At 34.6% G+C, this 19,153-nt stretch overlaps 2 protein-coding genes across 2 annotated transcripts in view; one reads left to right on the top strand and one right to left on the bottom strand.

Moving 5' to 3' along the window:
* Positions 1-19,153, top strand: part of LOC108904050 (activating signal cointegrator 1 complex subunit 3) — a 100,575-nt gene that overhangs the window by 20,844 nt on the left and 60,578 nt on the right. The window lies entirely within an intron of this gene.
* LOC108904051 (pre-rRNA processing protein FTSJ3) lies at positions 10,517-18,152 on the bottom strand. The gene is made up of 7 exons (XM_018706432.1): positions 17,844-18,152; positions 17,031-17,788; positions 16,344-16,977; positions 15,781-16,260; positions 11,870-12,060; positions 11,625-11,812; positions 10,517-10,871 (listed from the first exon to the last, which is right to left on the bottom strand). Exons 1-7 carry the CDS (start codon positions 17,908-17,910, stop codon positions 10,619-10,621), a joined length of 2,571 nt encoding a protein of 856 aa, XP_018561948.1. The 5' UTR covers positions 17,911-18,152; the 3' UTR covers positions 10,517-10,618.

Genomic DNA, 19,153 nt, shown 5'->3' with positions numbered 1-19,153 from the left:
TTGCTTCGTCAGTGAAGATTATGTGATTTTTTAAGTTGGATTGTCTTTCAAATAAACTAATTTTCTCGTAAAATTGTAATTTTGTATCTGCGTCATCTACCCATGGTTCTTGGAAGACGTTAACTTTGTAAGCATGTCACTTTTGAGACTTCAGAGTTCTGTAAACTGAGGACTTTGACGAGTTGAAGTTGGCCGAGATAGATCTAACGGCGAGCGCCACATATTGACGTTTATTTTTGTTTACCTTCTTCGCTTTCCTGTCCAGGTAAATCTTTTATACTTCCAGTGTCTTCAAACTTTTTGGACACTACTTATTGTAGCTCGGCTGATATCCTGGTCTGGATACTTACTATGGTGAAATAAGTCACATACCTCCTGTAGACTACGGATTTTATCTCCGCATCCAATCATAATTAAAATTTCAATTCTCTGTTTTTCGCTTAAACGGAAGACCATTTTTCAAAATAATTTAACAACGAATTAATTGGAACTAAAACGATTCACGTTACACCTAAGGTACTCTGGTGAATTTTATGTGTTTATCGATGTTTTTTTGGGGGGAAAAAAGCTTTATAGGACGTAAAAAAAGATTAATAAAGAGTAGGTACATTTTGTATAGAAGAGACTATGATTGTTTGAAATAGTCAAATATCAAAAAGATAGAAAATATTGCAGAAAAGTGCCAATTTCTATTTCCTAATTGACCTGATTCAGCGATTTTTTAAAATCTGAACTGAAAAAGAATATTAATTCTGTTCAACCATTGTTTTTTAATTTGTTCGAGTTACCTTAATTCGAATACCTACATCGCAATACCTAAAAAACTAAAACAAAATATTCTAGGTAGGAACTTTTAAATACTTGGAACATTTCTAAATATGACGAAATCCAACTTTTTTGATGTCTTTTAAAATTTTCGAGATATTTCAGTATATTTTGAACCAGGTATTTCGATGATTTTGAGTATGAATACATGTCGATGTTTCTAAAAATCTTAAACTTCTAATGGTATTTATAGGTGCGTTTTGATCTATTTTATTGTATTTCATAGCCGCTATGAATTTTTTGTCATATTCCAAGGCCGTTTTGAAATATTTCGATATATTTATACATTACTCCCAATAAGCAACTAACCTAAAATAGGGGTTAGGAGGGTAAATTCTGATAGTTGATTTATAACGAGCGTTCAAATAAAAACGTGGTCAAGTTGGTTCTGAAAATTTGGACGTAGGGCGTGGCGTATAGCAAATGAACTTAAACGTCATCTGTCAAAGCGCTATATCGCCGCTATCAATTTGAATATTTTCGTTTTAAAAAGCGTTTAAAATGGTGTTTTCTCAAGAACAAAAAGTGTTTATCATAGAGTCCTACTTTAGAAATGGACGCAAGATTGATGGAATATGGAAGTATTCTATTGAGGAATGTTTCATAGAATTTCAAAATCAATTTCCCGGCGTTGTTGAGTACAAAATTTTTCAAAGTGCAGTTCAGCGTTGTGTTAATGTTTTTCGTGAAACGGGCAGTGTAACAAGAAAAGAAGGAAGCGGCCGACCTAAAAAGCGGACTGAAGAATTAAAAGAAAATGTCCAACAAATAATGGAAAATGCGCCAAGAACTTCTGTACGTGTTTTATCACAAATGGTGGGAGTATCAGTCGGTACCTGCCACACAGTGTTAAAAAAAGATTTGCGTTTGTTCTCCTATCGTTTAACTTGTCAGCAAGAACTTCATGAAGTTGATTTTCCGCGACGGGCTGTATTTTGTGAATGGTTTTTAAACAACTACGGTGAACTTCATAATATCACCTTTTTTTCTGATGAAGCCTGGTTTCATTTAAGTGGTTACGTAAACTCACAGAATATGAGAATGTGGTCTTCTGAAAAACCAGATAACTTTTTTGTCGAGGGCCCTCTACACGCTCAAAAAATTGGAGTTTGGTGTGCTCTCAATCGAAGGAGGATTTATGGACCTATTTTTTTTAATGGTACTCTTACTGCGCAAAGGTATAGAGAAGAAATTATCGCTCCTTTTGTTAACCAGCTGGAAGAAAACGAAATTACAAACTTTTACTTTCAACAAGATGGCGCAAGGGCACATACGGCAGGCGAGACGATGAATATGTTGAGGGAAGTTTTCCAAAATCGACTAATAAGTCTCAATGCTGAACATGAATTTCCACCGAGGTCATGTGATATTACGCCGTGTGATTTCTTTTTGTGGCCTTACCTTAAAAACACTATTTTTGAACTGCCTATTCCTGATTTAAACCATCTGCAGGCTCGACTTATAGACAAGATTCGTGAAATTAACAATACCCCGAGCATCTTAGAAAATGTCTTTAATTCTTTGAGGAACAGGTGTGAAAAGTGCTTGGAACAAGGAGGGGGACACTTTCAGCAGCTGCTTTAATTTATTGTTATAACAAGGAGGGGGACACTTTCCGCAGCTCCTTTAATTGTTTGTTATTGTTATCACGATTATTCTTTAAAATAAAGTTATATAGTCATTAACGTTATTGAAACTGACAGCTGCTATACAGCTCGTTGAGAAATGAGGTTAAGTTGGTCGCTATAAGCTACTCCCTACGTCCAATGTGTCAGAGCCAACTTCGACCACATTTTTATTTGAACGCTAGTTATATGTCTGTCATAATATAGAATCATCAATTTCTACAAATAATTATTCTTTGCATTTTCCTAAATGCGTTTTACTTTTGATGTATTCCCTCTTACATTTACGCTTAATGGATCCTAAATACGGCCCTGACTTGTACGGATTAGTACTAACCCTAATACAGGCGCAATATAGGAAAATTTTTTGTTAATTCAGGGTAGAATTCGCTATCAAAGTTTAGCTAGTGACGTTGATATTACTGGTGGATCAAAACAATGTCGTTCAAATCAAGTCCCCGTCCTGTTAAATTATTGCAGGTCTAAACCAATTCGAAGTGAAAAAATAAGTCTGCGATGGCACAGAATACATGTGCGTCGTCTAGACAGAATCTAATTCCGTAGTACCATTGTCTGCTCTAATTTACGATAATAGGTAATAACCTAGTCATCAATTGCGACTCAGACGTTGCAGACATCGGATCGATGTTTAGCATAAATAAAACGCAGTCGGTCGGCCGTCAAATAAACTCGATGGCCGCTAATGAGGCGACCAACCTAAGTAATAAGCCTCTAAATTAAAAACGGTTTATCAGCATATTAAATTTACTTTAACAAACGTTAACTGATGTAAATTGGTTTGTTGTTTGTCCGATGTGTGTATGTGTGCGCTGACCATCACCTTGGAGGCACTTCCCGCTATAAAAAATAATCTCCTAGATTGTCATTGTCATGTTGTAGAACCTTTTATGCAATACTCACATTAAATTAGATAAAGTAATATTAACTAATTATCTATTATCAGTTTGGCCATGAAAACGATTGTGTACATATTGTAGAGAATCTACGTATCGCCCTTGACCTCGGGTGTGTTTGGCAGAAAAACAGAGGCGTACAAAAACTGGAATTCCACTTTATCCGTTTCGATCTAGTTAATTGCGACTGGAAACGCCAGAATCTATTACCAAATGAAAATACAAAACATCAATTCTAAACACAGAACTCTTAAAATGTAGTTTTTATTTGAAACAGGAAGATAGAGTTAAATAAATAAACATTTTTCAGGCGAAATATTAAAATTTAACTTATTTTAATTTTAATTCGCTGTTAAAATCATTTAGATTTTTTGGAATAGGTCACAGTCTTAGAGCATGTACTACGGGAGGCAGCGTCCAGTGGCCGAAAGTGTAGCGAGTGAGTGTTTAGTTAGAGAGAGAGGGGTAAAGGAGGGTATTTGCTATCTCTGGGACGCTGCCTCCAGTAGTATATACAGGGTGGCCAAATGAAAACGAAACAGAGCCATTTTCAGGAACTGCGTCAAGATTGTAGAAAAACGCTCAGACCCGTCGATTTTAGATTAAAGGGGGACATTCTTTGCTGGTATTTTTGACTCCGCCACTTTCACCCCCAAGCAAGGGTAAGCATCACCCCAAAATATTTAAATGGCATTGGGGGTTGAGTAATATTTCTTTTGAAAGCTCTTACAATTCTCTTTACAACAGACTTTAAATTTTATAATTCCGCCCAATACTTTGAAAAAAATTTACATTTTAAAATTTAAATTATGTTTAGTTGCTTACTTACTACTTAGTTGATTAAATGTTCAAACTGATGACCGCCCGCTTCCATACAAGAATAAAGATTTTGTTCGAAACGTTCGCGCACATTCCGAAGCATTTCCGGAGTGATTCGACGGCATTCGTCGACGATTCTTTGACGCAAATCTTCCAGCGACGCTGGCTGTGTTTTATAGATTTTACTTTTTAGGTATCCCCACAAAAAGAAATCAAGGGGCGATAAATCCGGTGATCGTGGAGGCCACTCAATGCTGCCTCTTCTCCCAATCCAATTCCGTAGAAAACGTTGGTCCAAATACTGACGGACAATTAACGCATAATGCGGAGGAGCACCGTCCTGTTGAAAAATCAAATGATCTTCATCATACTCTGGAACATTTTCAATAATATCAGTCAAGGCAGGGTCAATAGCGTCTTCCAGTAATTGCAAATACATTTGGCCAGTCAAATTACCAGGTAGAAAAAAAGGACCCACCAGCCGGTCACCGAAAATTCCAGCCCATACATTTAATTTTTCCGGTTGCTGTGTATGCACCTCGTGAAAAACTCTTGGGTTTGAATCGGACCAATAGCGGCAATTGTGACGATTTACCGTCCCGTTCAAGAAAAAACTGCATTCATCAGAAAAACAGATGTTAAAAAGGAACTGTGGATCGTTCCCTGCTCGCTCACTCATTATTTCGCAAAATTGCAAACGGCGGTCATAATCATCCTCATGAAGTTCCTGGACTAAATGTATTTTGTATGGATGGAATTTATTCTTCTTCAAAATGGTTTGTATGCTAGTTCGATTGATCCCAGACACAGATGCCAGCTGCCTCGTACTTAATGTAGGATCAAGATGAACTTGTCCCAAAACTGCAACTTCACTAGCTTCATTAACTATAGGTTTTTCAATTTCTCGTTTTTTATTGGCTACGTTCCCTGTCTCTTGAAATTTTTTTACTAACTCTAGAACATACTTCCTCCTGACATGTCGATCTTGATGTTGTTCATTAAATAGCTGAGCTGTTCTATTCGCACATTTATTGTTCATAAAGTAAAGCGAAATGATATCTACCCTTTCCGCAATGGAATAAACCATAGTGTTTAATTTTCAAAAACACAATTAAATAAACTACCAACCAACGCTTCCAAATAATACTAGAAAATAATTTGGAATCCACTAATTTTACGTTCATTGTGTGTGTATAGCATTCATTTCTGTTTTTTACAATTGTGTTTTTTTTTACGAAAGTGATAACAAATCGCCAAAAACCAATGTAACGCAAGAAATACTAAATTTATACCATTGGCGTACTTAACTCGAATGACTGACATTTTTACCGTTACTAATTGTTTGTACATAAGTTTCAACTTTAAAATCAAAATTCTTAATAAGTATTGGGTGGAATTATAAAATTTAAAGTCTGTTCTACCTAAAGAGAATTGTAAGAGCTTTTAAAAGAAATATTACTCAACCCCCAATGCCATTTAAATATTTTGGGGTGATGCTTACCCTTGCTTGGGGGTGAAAGTGGCTGAGTCAAAAATACTAGCAAAAAATGTCCCCCTTTAATCTAAAATCGACGGGTCTGAGCGTTTTTTTCTGAAAATGGCTCTGTTTCGTTTTCATTTGGCCACCCTGTATATGCTCTAAGGCAAGGTCACAGTGCATTAAAGCTACAAAGAGATCCAGATTGATTGAAGTGTTTGGAGATCGCTACCTGTGCCTGTCTCTATCAATACTACAGATTTTTATATGCTAAAGATGGTGTTAGAAACAGGCTGCGTTTCCCAAACGCTTCAATCATTCTGGATCTATAGTATATTTAGCCTGAAGCATGAAACTAAAAAATAGACGTCATATTCTAAATAATTTTCTCGACACATGATTGTGCAAACTTACATTCTGTTGGTGCGAACGCATTCCATGTATACGGTGGTTCTCAAAATGTACTTATATCTCCGTAAATATTTGTAATTTAGAAAAATGTTTTGCGCGTCTTACGAGCCGTCACTGATGTCGATATGGTCGATTTATTTCTGATAATAGAGAAATTATACACCTTTCAATATGCCTCTCTCAATATCCAGGACCGTAGTCATGGAGGTCATCAACTGCTGAGCTTACCCTGAATAATCTAGTACATTTTCAGTTAATATTCTTTTCTACGGTGGGAGTGAATAAACTTTATTGATTAAATAACAAGTATTTAAAAATTTTGTTTTTACTCGTACAGGAAATATCTAATGATTTACGTTTATATGTTTCCATGAGAGTAATAATTAATTGTAATTCAGTCCACAGTGCATTTATGTGCTTGTGTAAATAACCAATTTCATATACGTCACCTCCGGCTGCAAATTAAAACTGTTGTTTTTCAATATTTCTATTTCGTTAATTTTTTTAGTTTAAAGGTCCATTTGTTGTATATACTTTCCCGTCCCGCTCAAAACAATCTATAAATATTTATATCCACTTACGTAAAACAACACGACTGCATAGATATATGAAAATAGTAATTGAGTATGGAAATAACGCAGTTATTAATACATTATACATTGAATACATAATGCAACAAACGCGTGTGATTACAGTAAATTGTAAAAATGTTACGTAAAAGTCGTAATAAAAATATGTAAATCGACATCCTGCAGTGTAAACAACCTTGACCGTTAAGTATTTACTTTAATAAATTAGAAAAAAGTAAAAGGTAAATACGGAGTAAGTGTAAAAAACAAGCAATTAAAGTGATTTGTATTTTTATTAGAAATTATGTAATGACTGAAGCATTTTGCATCAGTATTAACTAGGTGGGTAACAAATGAGAAATTATGACCAAAATAGGGAAAAGGCAAAGTCAGGATGACAACAAATAGGTATTAAGTCATTGTTATAAATAGAATCATTTTTTAAACTTTCGTGTATTATAGCAAGTTTTCTTAATATGATATATACGTACAGAGAGATCCAGAATGATTGAAGTGTTTGGAGATCGCAGCCTGTGCCTGCAGGGTTGCCACTAGGTCGACACGAAATTACTGACGAAACTTGATTGCATTCCTGACATTTCCTGGCAAAACTTAATTATATTATTACTTGCAATTCCTGGCAATTTAATAGTTTAATCTATTATTTTGGTGATTATTACCTTTGTCTTAACCGTCGTATCCCGTCAGTGTATAAATAGCTATCACTATTACTCTGTAACCTGTAATATTAAACATTAAACAAGGATCGCTACCGAGTGCCAAGTGTGACAAAATATAATAGTAAAGAAGCATGATACATCGTCATCTAGCGGTGATATCGTGAATCGAAATTCTTAAAACTGATTAAAGTAATCTCTGTGCTCTGTGATGCTTATTTATGATCTTTTAATAACAAATGCAATAATGCAAATGTTGGGGGTTATTTGCAAATCGACATCCCTGAAAATGTTGCTCCCCTGGCAAATTTCTGACGTTAAGTCAATCCTGGCAAATTTACTGGCAGGACTCTTTATTCCTGGCAAATGCCAGTAATTACTGGCAAAACGGCAACCCTGCTTATAGAAGGGATGAGCTCGTGCAGCGAACCCTAATGCTGCGGCTGGAATAACCACATACTTCTATCCTATACTGATCATTTTGCAATTGACTTGAAGCCGAAAAGTGGGGCGACGTACCAGCGTATTCATACGCATGCGTTTACTTTACGGGTTTTGATTGGTTGAAAGGAACCAAGAACGGTGAGCGCCGAGCGGTAAAAAAGTCAAACGTCAAACCAAGCTAACCTAAAAAATATTAATATTCTCAGTTTTGTTTTGTGTTGTGCTAGTCTAGTGTTTTGGTGAAACTGTTAGGGTATAGTGTATATTTTAATAAATAAATAAATAAATGTATCTTTTCAGTTNACTCAACATAAGTCTCATCGTCCATTCTCAAATAATTTCGCTAGTCATTCGGTTCATTTCTCAATTCTTTCATTAACTTCACATGAGAGAATTCTCTTCTCTTTAGTAACCACTCGCGGCTCCACTTTGTTATCTGTTTTCGCGCCTTTTTTCACTTTTCTCGCTAAACAACCGATGTACAACGACAACAACACTACTTCCTCCATGGCAAAAGTTTTTTTGAGGTCGATAGCTGTTGACAACGAAATATGGAAGGAAATCGTTCCGATTTATCGTTAACGTGGAAACAGTACTCCACTCTTTCGATTTATTGCAGCAATAAATTTGTCACTCACATCGTTACGATTTCTCGTAGCGTGTAAACCGGCCTTAAAGATGGTGCTGGAAATAGGCTGCGTTCCCCAAACACTTCAATCATTCTGGATCTCTCGGTATATACTGCATGGTAGGTGCTCATGCTCTTCTAACAAAACAAGGCGAAAGAATGTGAAGAATAATAGGTTTGTTCCTACAGCAATCCAAAACAGTTTCCAGCAGATGCATTACATACGGTTCAAAATTAATTGTTTCGGATCAGATGTAATTGCGTCTGGCTGTTGAAAACTGTTTACAATGCACTAGGAACAAAGCTAATAGTGAACACTAGTTTTCTTGAAGAGCGCGTACTATTCAGAACTTGTTTAAAAGCTGTTTTACATTGATAATTATTTATTAATGAATTAATTCATGAAGTCGATTCATCAAGGAACTGGACAAGTGTTATGCACCAAATCTGCTGTCAAATAACTTCATGAATTTAATTTTATTCATCAAGTTCTTAACATGTTCTAATTTTCGTCAATTTCTTCGTGAAGTTCAGAACTTCAGAAGTGCCAACCCAACAAATTTCCAGCCTCAGATCAGTAATGAGGTTATGTTATTGGAATATGTAAATAATTTTGTGGCATACTAGTTTTGTATTGTTTTTACTGATTTGTTACTTACAAAAACATATATTTATACAATATGTTTCAAAACGGTACCGCTGTTGTACCACTACAATTATTATGAGTGGAAAGGTGACATTTTTGAAATTTGTTTGTTTTGATTTGTTGGTAAAGCTGACTCACGTGTCAATTAAATTCATGAAGTCTGTAGCAGTGTAAAACCAAACCGTTTATAAATCAATTCGTGAATTAATTCATGAAGAACTTTGTGAATTTATTTACGAATAAATGGCCCATGTAAAACAGCTATATAAAGGAAATTTGATAAAATATTCAAAATTCACTAGGTACTGTAAAATTATAACTACTAATGCAGAAATCCCTATTGAAATTATTTTAATAAAATTATGCAATGTACTAAAATGGCAAATTTTCTGAATATAAAGAGTATGGGCGCTGTAAGAAAATGTGTAAAAGTATTCTTCGATTACAAGCAAATTTGGCCAAAATTCTGTAAACTCTGTTTAGAATTATTTAATTACAGGCAATAGGTATTGTAAAATTATGAAAAAATATAGAAAAATTTATAATAAAATAATAGTTATTTTACTATAGTTTTTTTTTTAATACCAAGTGCTGTACAATGCTCACACTTTAAAAAAACGAGGCTAAAAAACTTGGAAGGCGACGAATCAGCGTTATTGAACGGGCGATATCATGTAAACTTTGGGCCATAACGTGACGATTGATAGGTCACGAACTCCTCATTATACACTCAAAACTAACTACCAGTAGAGCACGCCTAACAAATTTTTTAGTCTATATAGATAACATAGATCTACTAGCTTTGTGATATTAACCTCAAATTATAGTATCAAAACTGTCAGAATCATAATGTCAAATCGTTTTTTGTGTATTTTGTTTGTCTCGATTGCGCATGCATACGAGTTGACGTCACAGCGAGAGAATAATTTTAGATAGGACAGAAACTGTTTAAATTTTATTTTGGTATTGTTCCTTTGTGATCCATTTTTTCTGAAAAGTAAGTTAATGAAAGTAAATATATAAGCTTTTACTACTGAAAAATAATGGCAAATTTAATTTTTGGAATCTAAGGTAACCCTATTACGAGTGTTTTATTGTAAAGTGTATTGTAAAAATTACGAGTGCCAATACAGAAATTTTCCGAGTTTGTAACGGATTTAAAATATTTTGTGATTGTAAAACTAGTAATGAAAGTCGAGAAGCATATTATTGCGATCTTATTTTAACACTTACTTTATCAAGATTTGTCATTGTTCCAAGATTAATTTGTTATCAAGGTTACCCGATTTCACACCTCACAATCCCGTTTTGAAAGCCATTAATAGCATAAGAAAAAAATTTATATTTTAAACGAACCTTTCAGCAGTTCAGAAATTTTTCTTACATTTCGTGCTTACTAAAACGGTTGACATAAATTTTCCTCACACTTACACATTTATATTCCTATCGCTCATATTTAGTTAAGAATAATTACAGTTAAATTTTAGGTTATTTAAAATTTATTTAAGAACATTTAAATATATACAAACATATTTCACCACATTAACAACTTAAATCTCTTAAACATAATCAATTACGTTAAACTACTTCGATTTAGTTTTCGGCTTCTTTCCCATATTCCTACTTGCGGTTTTCGCTCCTTTCGTTTTCTTACCTCTTCCCACAGTCTTCGCCTTATTCTTCTGCGCCCTTAGGTCTTTCTTCATCCTCGCATCGACTACTTTGTAATGACCTTTGACGCCACGTGGCCTCGCAACCTTTTTGGCCGCCATGTGCTTCTTCGCCACCACATAAGTGATCTCTTTTTTGGGCTCCTGCCTCGCCTTCTTGTATAACCTAAAAAATTGGAAGAAAGATTTGGAAATTGGAGACTTTAGACATTCTAAACACGCTTATCGAACAATCGAAGCTTTCCCTCTCTCGTAAATTTTTGCATCCATAACGGTTTTCAAGTAATTAATTACCATCACTACATTTTTCATAGAAATCTGATTTAATTGCCATAAAAATTCTGCTGTACATGTGATAATCGTTGCCTTGCTAATATACAAGGTGTAACATTAAGTGCAACATGATTTTTATTAAATCTATTCAAACTTTTAATAAAAAGTATTTGAAATAATTTGTTCAAAGCACTGTGTTTAGTTTGTGAATCGCAGTGTCAATGTAACCGCCTCATTTTTATTATATTTATTTTAGTTTTCAGTTTATTGGTTTAAAAAAGGTTTTTGTAATACGGTAGTAGTAAGTTTTTGACTTTCCGCCTGAAGTATTAGTTTTTATTGCAATTGAAATAGAATTTGTGTAGTTCTAAGTTTAATTTTATAATAAAATTTATAAGTTAGGGTACGGTGTGTTTGTGTGTGTCTTCATTATTAAATTTCTGTATGAGATTGCTGTTGTTCGAGTTTATACTAACCCTTCCAACGGTCTCCTATGAAAATTATCAAAAAAGGTAAATAAAAATCAATTTTCAGATGGAATTTGAGAAAACAAACTTACATGTGTTTCTAAAGGTCAAAGGTAGCCTAGACCACCATTCAAACTTACACCCTGTATATTTTTTAGCGATTTGTGTGAAAAACTTACGATTTGATTTGCTTCGCCTTCTCCCTGTCCGAAACATCGACGTTATCCATCAGCGCCTCGACTTTCTTCTTCGCCTTTTCCAATTTCTTCAACGCCCTCTTCTTCTTCCTCGCTTTGGCTTCAATCACTTTCTTTATTGGCCTAACGTTAATATCCTCGAGTTTTTTATTGTAATCGTCGACTAATTCCTAGAAATAAGACGAGGCGTAATAATTTAATTCATTAGGAATGTTCTTTGTTCTTACCTTTGGAACAGGCACTTCCCTCCTCATGTGCTTCTCTTCTTCTTTTATGAACCAGTCGGGCAGATTGTCGTCATTAAAAGTATACCTGTTCCAAGCTGAGTCTATTAGGTCTCTTTTAGCTTTCTTACTGTTGATCATTATTGTACCCATGGCTAGTTCTTCTGAGGATAACTTGTATTTTCCTTTTTTCACTAAAAAAAAAACAATAATACGTTTATTTTTACTTGGTTGTCCTTGAATTGTTAAATTAGAACTGATTGCCATCAAAGAGTGACCGCAAAAAATCCATTTTTCAGCCTGTTTTTGAGACTGACAGAGACGACAGGGAAAATCCTAAAAATATTCTAAAAATATCCAAATACTCCTCATGAAAACTTAAAATGAGCATCACTCAGTTTTTCGAAAACCACCCTTATTTAGGGGTTGAAAACACAAAAAAAGTGAACAAATTAAGAATCATCAACAGTGGTCAAATCCCAAATATTTCTGTTGTTAGGGTGGTTTTCGAAAATTTTCGAAAACCGCTCTTATTTAGGGGTTGAAAACACAAAAAAAGTGAACAAATTAAGAATCATCAACAGTTGTCAAATCCCAAATATTTCTATGTTGTTATCAAAATAATATGAATGTGAAAATATCTAATTTTGTATTTGATACGGTTTTGTCCGGATTGAAAATCAATCCATAATATCCCTAAAGGGGTGAAATCATCCCCTAAACGCCTAAAAATGCAAAAAATATATTAAGTTACAATTTTTTTCTTTTTTGTTTTATACGTGATAATTGAACCGTTAATAACCTAGAATCGCTAAGTCCGAAGGAAAATACCCCTAAATGAGGGTAAAACCACTCCTAAGTTCAACCATCGGAAGAGAAAGAAAAAAATGTCTCAATATATTTTTTGCATTTTTAGGCATTTAGGGATGATTGCACCCCTTTAGGGATATTAAGGGTTGATTTTCAATCCGGACAAGACCGTATCAGATACAAAATTAGATATTTTCACATTCATAATATTATTTTGATAACAACATAGAAATATTTGGGGTTTTACAACTGTTGATGATTCTTAATATGTCACTTTTTTTGTGAAAGGTGTGAAAGGTGATTTTCAAAAACAAAGTGATGCTCATTTTCAATTTTCATGACGAATTTTTGGATATTTTTATAATATTTTTAGGATATTTCCTGATGCCTCTATCAAAGTTTTCAAAAACACATAATTTTATTAAACAATTATTCAGAAACTCAAAATTGAAAATTATTTTTTAAGAACCATTTTTGAAAAATTATATTATCATTATTTTAATGGTTAAAATGATTATTTTTTTAAACTGGTAAGAAGCATTTAATGAAACACAATAACATGGAGTTAATAGATTTTGCATATAAAATTACTAAACAATTTTTAAAAATATCCAACAAAGAAAAAAATCATTGCAGGCTAAGTATTTGCAATTTTGAAGAAGTTATAGCTTCCAAATACGCCCTTTAGTCCAACCAAATTACATTTGGAGAACAAAAATGATAAAGGGGCTTGTAATAAACTTAAAAAAATAAATGCGTGAGCAGGGGTAGCGGAGGGTTGATTTGGGGGGTTGAAAAGTTGTGAAAAATTGTATCATTGGGATTTTTGGCGAAAGTTGACGTCAAACAAAAAAGTATTCAATACAAAAGTTGTAGACCGTGCAAAAATTTACAACTTTTGTAGAGGTCACTTATAAGATAACCTCAAAATTTCAGAGGAAAATGCGAAAAAACAGTTTTTTCTTACTTTTCGATTTTTATTTCTCATTTCCACAAAAATAATTTAATTTAGACGAATCTTGGTGAAAGTATACCTTTCTGTCTTAAATAACCACAATTTTTTTTAGATAAAAAAATCAAGAAGTTTCCGAGATATTCAATTTTTCCGGCCTGAAACACTTTTTTTCAAAGAAAAATTCTACTTAGAAAAATCATCGTACAGAGTTTTCCCGCTGATAATTTTTTTCGTTTTGACATATACTTTTTGGTGGAATAAAAAAATCTAATCACATTTCAAAAACATGCTCAAAAATGCAAATAAAAAATGACTTGCAACAATGAATTTTTCAGTAATTGTTGAAAATTTGTTTAAATTAAAAAAATTCTAAAACTGATTACACCATTCAATTGTACGGAAAAAAATACAAAAAAACTGTCTCATTGTTTGACCCCTACTTAAATTAGAAAAATTACCACCAACTGTCGGAGTAGCTACACATTCCTATAGAGCATACTTTCAGCTTCAGACGTGGCTTGGAAACAAAATAACTGCAACCAAGTGGGGCTGGAAAGAAGTAATTGCGAATAATTCCAAATTACTCATACCTACCTCACTTTACAGAAATTTCAGTCGTGCCTGAAGATTTATTAAAAACAATCTCTCGCAGCTGCAAAACCAGTTGTGACAGTAATAGATGCGGGTGTCGAGAACATGGACTGCGATGTACAGATTTATGTACAAAATGTCATTGTTCGGACAATTGTTTGAACGTTGACAAAATTTCGGAAAATTTCAGTGATTCTGAAGACATTTCACATGAAATCGAGCAGCCAAGTCTTTACTTGAGTCCGAAAAATCAATTAACCGAAGAATTAAGTGATATCGACGAAACGTTTGAAGATCAGGAAAAACCCAGTCTAATGAAGGATCGGACGGTGAAGATCAAGTTAAAAAGTTGCCAATAAGACCAAGATTCGCTTAGTATATTCTTAGGTATAAAAAAACACAACTTTTTTCTAATTTGAGCCACTCCATATCTCTTACCGTTTCCTAGATTCTAATGCTATCCCATATTTATCTTGTACACACTGTATATGTATATGAATTCATCAAAATTTTTAAAAAATAAGTACACGAAAAAAAAATTATTTATTTTATTTATTTACTACAAAAATAAAGTTTTGGGTCAAACGATGAGACACTGTTTTTTTTTGTATTTTTTCCGTACAATTAAATCGTGTAATCAGTTTTTGATTTTTTTTTAAATTTAAACAAATTATCAACAATTACTGAAAAATTCATTGTTGTGTCATTTTTAATTTTTTTGCATTTTTGAGCATGTTTTTGAACTGTGATTACAGATTTTTTTTTTTCACCAAAAAGTACTTATATGTCAAAACGAAAAAAATGATCACCAACAGAACTCTGTAGGATGATTTTTCTAAGTAGAATTTTTCTTTGAAAAAAAAAGTGTAAAACCGGAAAAATTGAATATCTCGGAAACTTCTTGATTTTTGTATCTAAAAAAAATTGTGGTTATTTAAGACACAGAAACGTATACTCTCACCAAGTTTCGTCAAAATTAAATTATTTTTGCGGAAATGAGAAATAAATAAGAAAAAAAAACGTTTTTCGCATTTTTCTCGAAATCTTAAAAAGTGAGTTCTATAAAAATTGTAGATTTTTGCATGATCTACAACTCTTGTCTTGGATACTTTTTTGTTTGAGGTCAACTTTCGCTAGAAATCCCAATGATACAATTTTTCACAACTTTTCAACCCCCCAAATCAACCCTCCGCCATCCCTGCTCAAGTGAAAGTTTTTGTTTATTATAAGCCCCTGTACCATTTCCACTTATAAAAGTCTAGGTAACAATTTTCTTTTTTTTTCCCTCTAAATGAGTTATTTCGATCAGTGAACTTTTTTTAGAGCCTAATTAATTAGGCGTAAGAATGAAAAAAAAAATAAAGGGGGTACAGGAACATACTACAAATTTTGAAGAAGACGATTATGATGAAGGCAAATATGACGAAAACGGTTACAATAATGACAAAGACGGTTGCATGAAGGCGAATAAGACGGTTATGACACAGGTACAGACAGATTCAGAAAGAATGGACAAACAAAAAAAATATAATAAGTCAAAATCGATTTTAAAAATTACCTGTAGTCTTCTTAACAATTTCAAATCCGTCCTTGTTTCGATTATTCACAGGAATGTGGACCTCTTTCTCGACATCGTAATCCGAGTCATCACTATCACTGTCAGTTTCATTTTCTTCCTCCTCCGAACTATAGTCACTATCAACACTTTCTTTCTTCAGGGGCTCTTTAGTTTCTTTATTTTTCTTTTTTTTCACCACTTCCTTTTCGATTTCATCGCTATCTTCCCCAATAACTTTGGCACCCTTTTTCTTAAAGTTCTCTACCATTCTGTCCAAGTCTGCGTCTTCATCCTTCTCGTCTATAAGATTTTTAAAAACGTCCCTCTGAAACCATAGTTCAGCTTTGTGAGCCTTCTTCTGCTCCTTATCCCGATAATCCAAATCCGTTATGAGGGGATGTTCCTTTTGTTCAGACGGCTTTGACAGTTTTTCTTTCTTCTTTTTTATGGGTTCGTCTTCGCTGTCTTCATCGCTTAAACCTGTAAGACGTAATAATTAATGCTAAAAACCTCTAATTTAAAATTATTTGTGTATTTGCTATTTATTGGATTTATATACATACCCAGCCCTTCTGTAATTTCTTCTTCGCCCTCGTCACTTTCCAGTTCCAATTCAGAGTCGGAATCCTTGTAATACGTTCCCGAACTATCTAAATGACCCTCCCCTTTCTCGTACTTTGTGAATTTTGGAACTCGTTTCTCTTCGTCAAACTCATCGTCTGATTCTGCGACGGTATCCGGCGTTTGATCAATTACTCTCTTCATCTGCGTGGTACTTTTCACTTGTTTTAAGGAAAACATTTCGTCGCCTTCCATTGTCGGGCCGTCGTCGTTCTTTAAAACCATTTTGAGGTTAAGACGTTCGTTTAATTTCTTACGCTCCTTTTGCACTTTCTTCTTTTTCCGTTTTTGCTCTCTGTGCTCTTCTTCTTGCAGTTGGGAGATTTGTTTTTCTACCCCTTTCAAATCGGTGTCTTCGTCGCTTTCGGCCTCTGATTTTACGTCCTCGACGACTATATCTTCGAGTTTATCCTCCGGTTTGGGTTGTTCTTTTAAGTATTCCTCATGCAATATTTTCCACCAGCTTAAAAGATTTCGGAGGTCCTTTCTGCCTAAAACTTTTATGTCCTTGGCACACTCTTTAATTTCACTGGTGGTTTTCTCGTGTTTTAAAATATCGGGATCATCGAAGACAATCTAAACAGAAATTTTAAGTCAGATTACTATTATTACTATTTAAAATCACTTACTTCAGAAGCATTTTGTAAAATATCGATACCACTCTCATGCTTAATAAAATCCGATGCTTTTAACTTATGGTAAAGCGTGTAATCATTTTCGGGATAACCCTCAGCTTTATCCTTCTTCTTTTTCTCGGGATGGAAAACATTTAGTTTGTTCTTAGGTTCAATTTCTAATTCCTGGAAAACATACTTCGGATCCATAAATTTTGGATCTATTTTATCCGGGGCTATGTAATACTGACAAACTACAAAAATTTCAGCAGACTCACTACGAGAAGCTTGAGGTTTAGTTGCGTGAACCTTCTTGAAAAGCTGTTTTAAAACCCATACAAGGGAATGATAGTCTTTCGATCTGAATACTTTAGTTATGAACCATCCACCTTGTTTTAAAAACTGTGTTGCTAGTTTCAATGAACTTAGGGTTAAACAAGCCTGTTGATAAGCATCGTGTAACCAATTTTTTCCTACATTTGGTGCTCCATCGTGAAGGACTATATCAGCTTTCCAAGTTTTTAATTCTCTACTAAGTGCCACTCTACATTTTTCCGTGGTGATATCTTCAGTTAAGCTAATGCATCCAGGTATCGGTTTTATCGGAAATAAATCTATACCAATTACTATACTAGAAACAGGCATATTTTGTTTTGCGACTTGCATCCATCCTCCAGGTGCAGCACATAGATCAACGCATACTCGAGACTTTTGTAAAAATTCAAACTTACGATTTAACTGTATTAACTTGAAAGCAGCACGTGATCTAAAGCCTGAAATACATTTTAATATTAAGTGAACAATATTAGTTCGTTTTAAGAAAAGTACCTGTTTCCTTCGCTAACTGGTAATATTTATCCTTCCTCTGCTTTCCAATTTTTTTCTTCTGGCCCATTTTGAGTTAAATATTTGCAAATTTTTATGGTTAGTGACAGAAACTTATTTCTTATAATTATGTATTACCAAGGACAATTAAATGTCCTTGTGTATTATAAATTAAACACCGCTGTAACACGCGTGGCGGTGGAACTAAATTTGAGGTTAATTTTAATTTATTGTTGGTTTTTGGTTTGGTCAAAAGTTTGGTTGACGACACAAAATACATATATAATAGACGACGTTGACGTTGTTTGAAAATTAGGTTAGTTGCCATGCATTTTTTCTTCTCCTTCTTCTTCTTTGCTGGTACTACTAACATTTGTATATGACATCTTAAATTTCAAATGTACTAGTCATAATACTAGTCATAAATTATGAATATATTCATTATTTGATGGTTTATATATTTTATAGCATATACTTATTATCTATATACTGGTAGCCGCCTATAGGTCCCTGTGTACGGAATTGTCCGGAAAGAAGGAGATAGTTTTCTGTCTCTCCCGAGGAATTAGAACCCAATGCGCATGCCCTGCACACAAAATCATGAACGAGTGGAGAGAGCAAGACGGCTGTGGTCCTTACTACGGATTGTCCACTGCTTAGATTGTGACATTTTGCTTATTGTATCTACTGAATTGTCACATTCTCGCATCGGCATCTGCTTCTAACGCATGCGCACCATTCCCTGTTTACTTGTCGAGGACAGAGCGATGAGGCTTTCCTTCCGGTCAAGTTCCAAACAAAACTCATAGTATATAGATAGTATGTATATGCTTTATAGATATTGATTAATTATCACAATCAACTATTGGGTACCCCCCCCTGCCCGCTAACCTTTTCTGTTTCAGAGACAGCCAGGATCAAGAAACGAAGACAACGACACACACACACACACATACACACCCCCCATACCCTCCTTACCCCTCCCCTCCCGCGCTAGCCTAAGGGCCACCTTAGCAAAGCGCATCCCAGGCTGCATAGCCGCACTACCCTACCCAACCATACCACACATAAACATGACACTACCCCCGGGGTTTACACAGACGAGCCGGCGAAGCAAGAAGAGCGCCAGAAGAAAGGGCCCTAGCCGGCGGGGCCCAGCCAGGACAAAAGGAGGTCCCACAAAGCGCCTACACCGGCCGCATTTGCGGTCGGGGTAGACGACGGATGGGGCCCACCTACGAAGGCTGTCCAGGCCTACACGAGATGAGGCAGGATAAAGAGGGATAATCCCCCTCGATCCCAAATCATTGAGG

Source organism: Anoplophora glabripennis, unplaced genomic scaffold (assembly GCF_000390285.2).
Source record: "Anoplophora glabripennis isolate ALB-LARVAE unplaced genomic scaffold, Agla_2.0 scaffold14, whole genome shotgun sequence".
NCBI classification, from domain to species: domain Eukaryota; kingdom Metazoa; phylum Arthropoda; class Insecta; order Coleoptera; family Cerambycidae; genus Anoplophora; species Anoplophora glabripennis.
The sequence above is the reverse complement of the archived record's forward strand: the minus strand, read 5'-3'. Positions and strand labels throughout refer to the sequence as shown.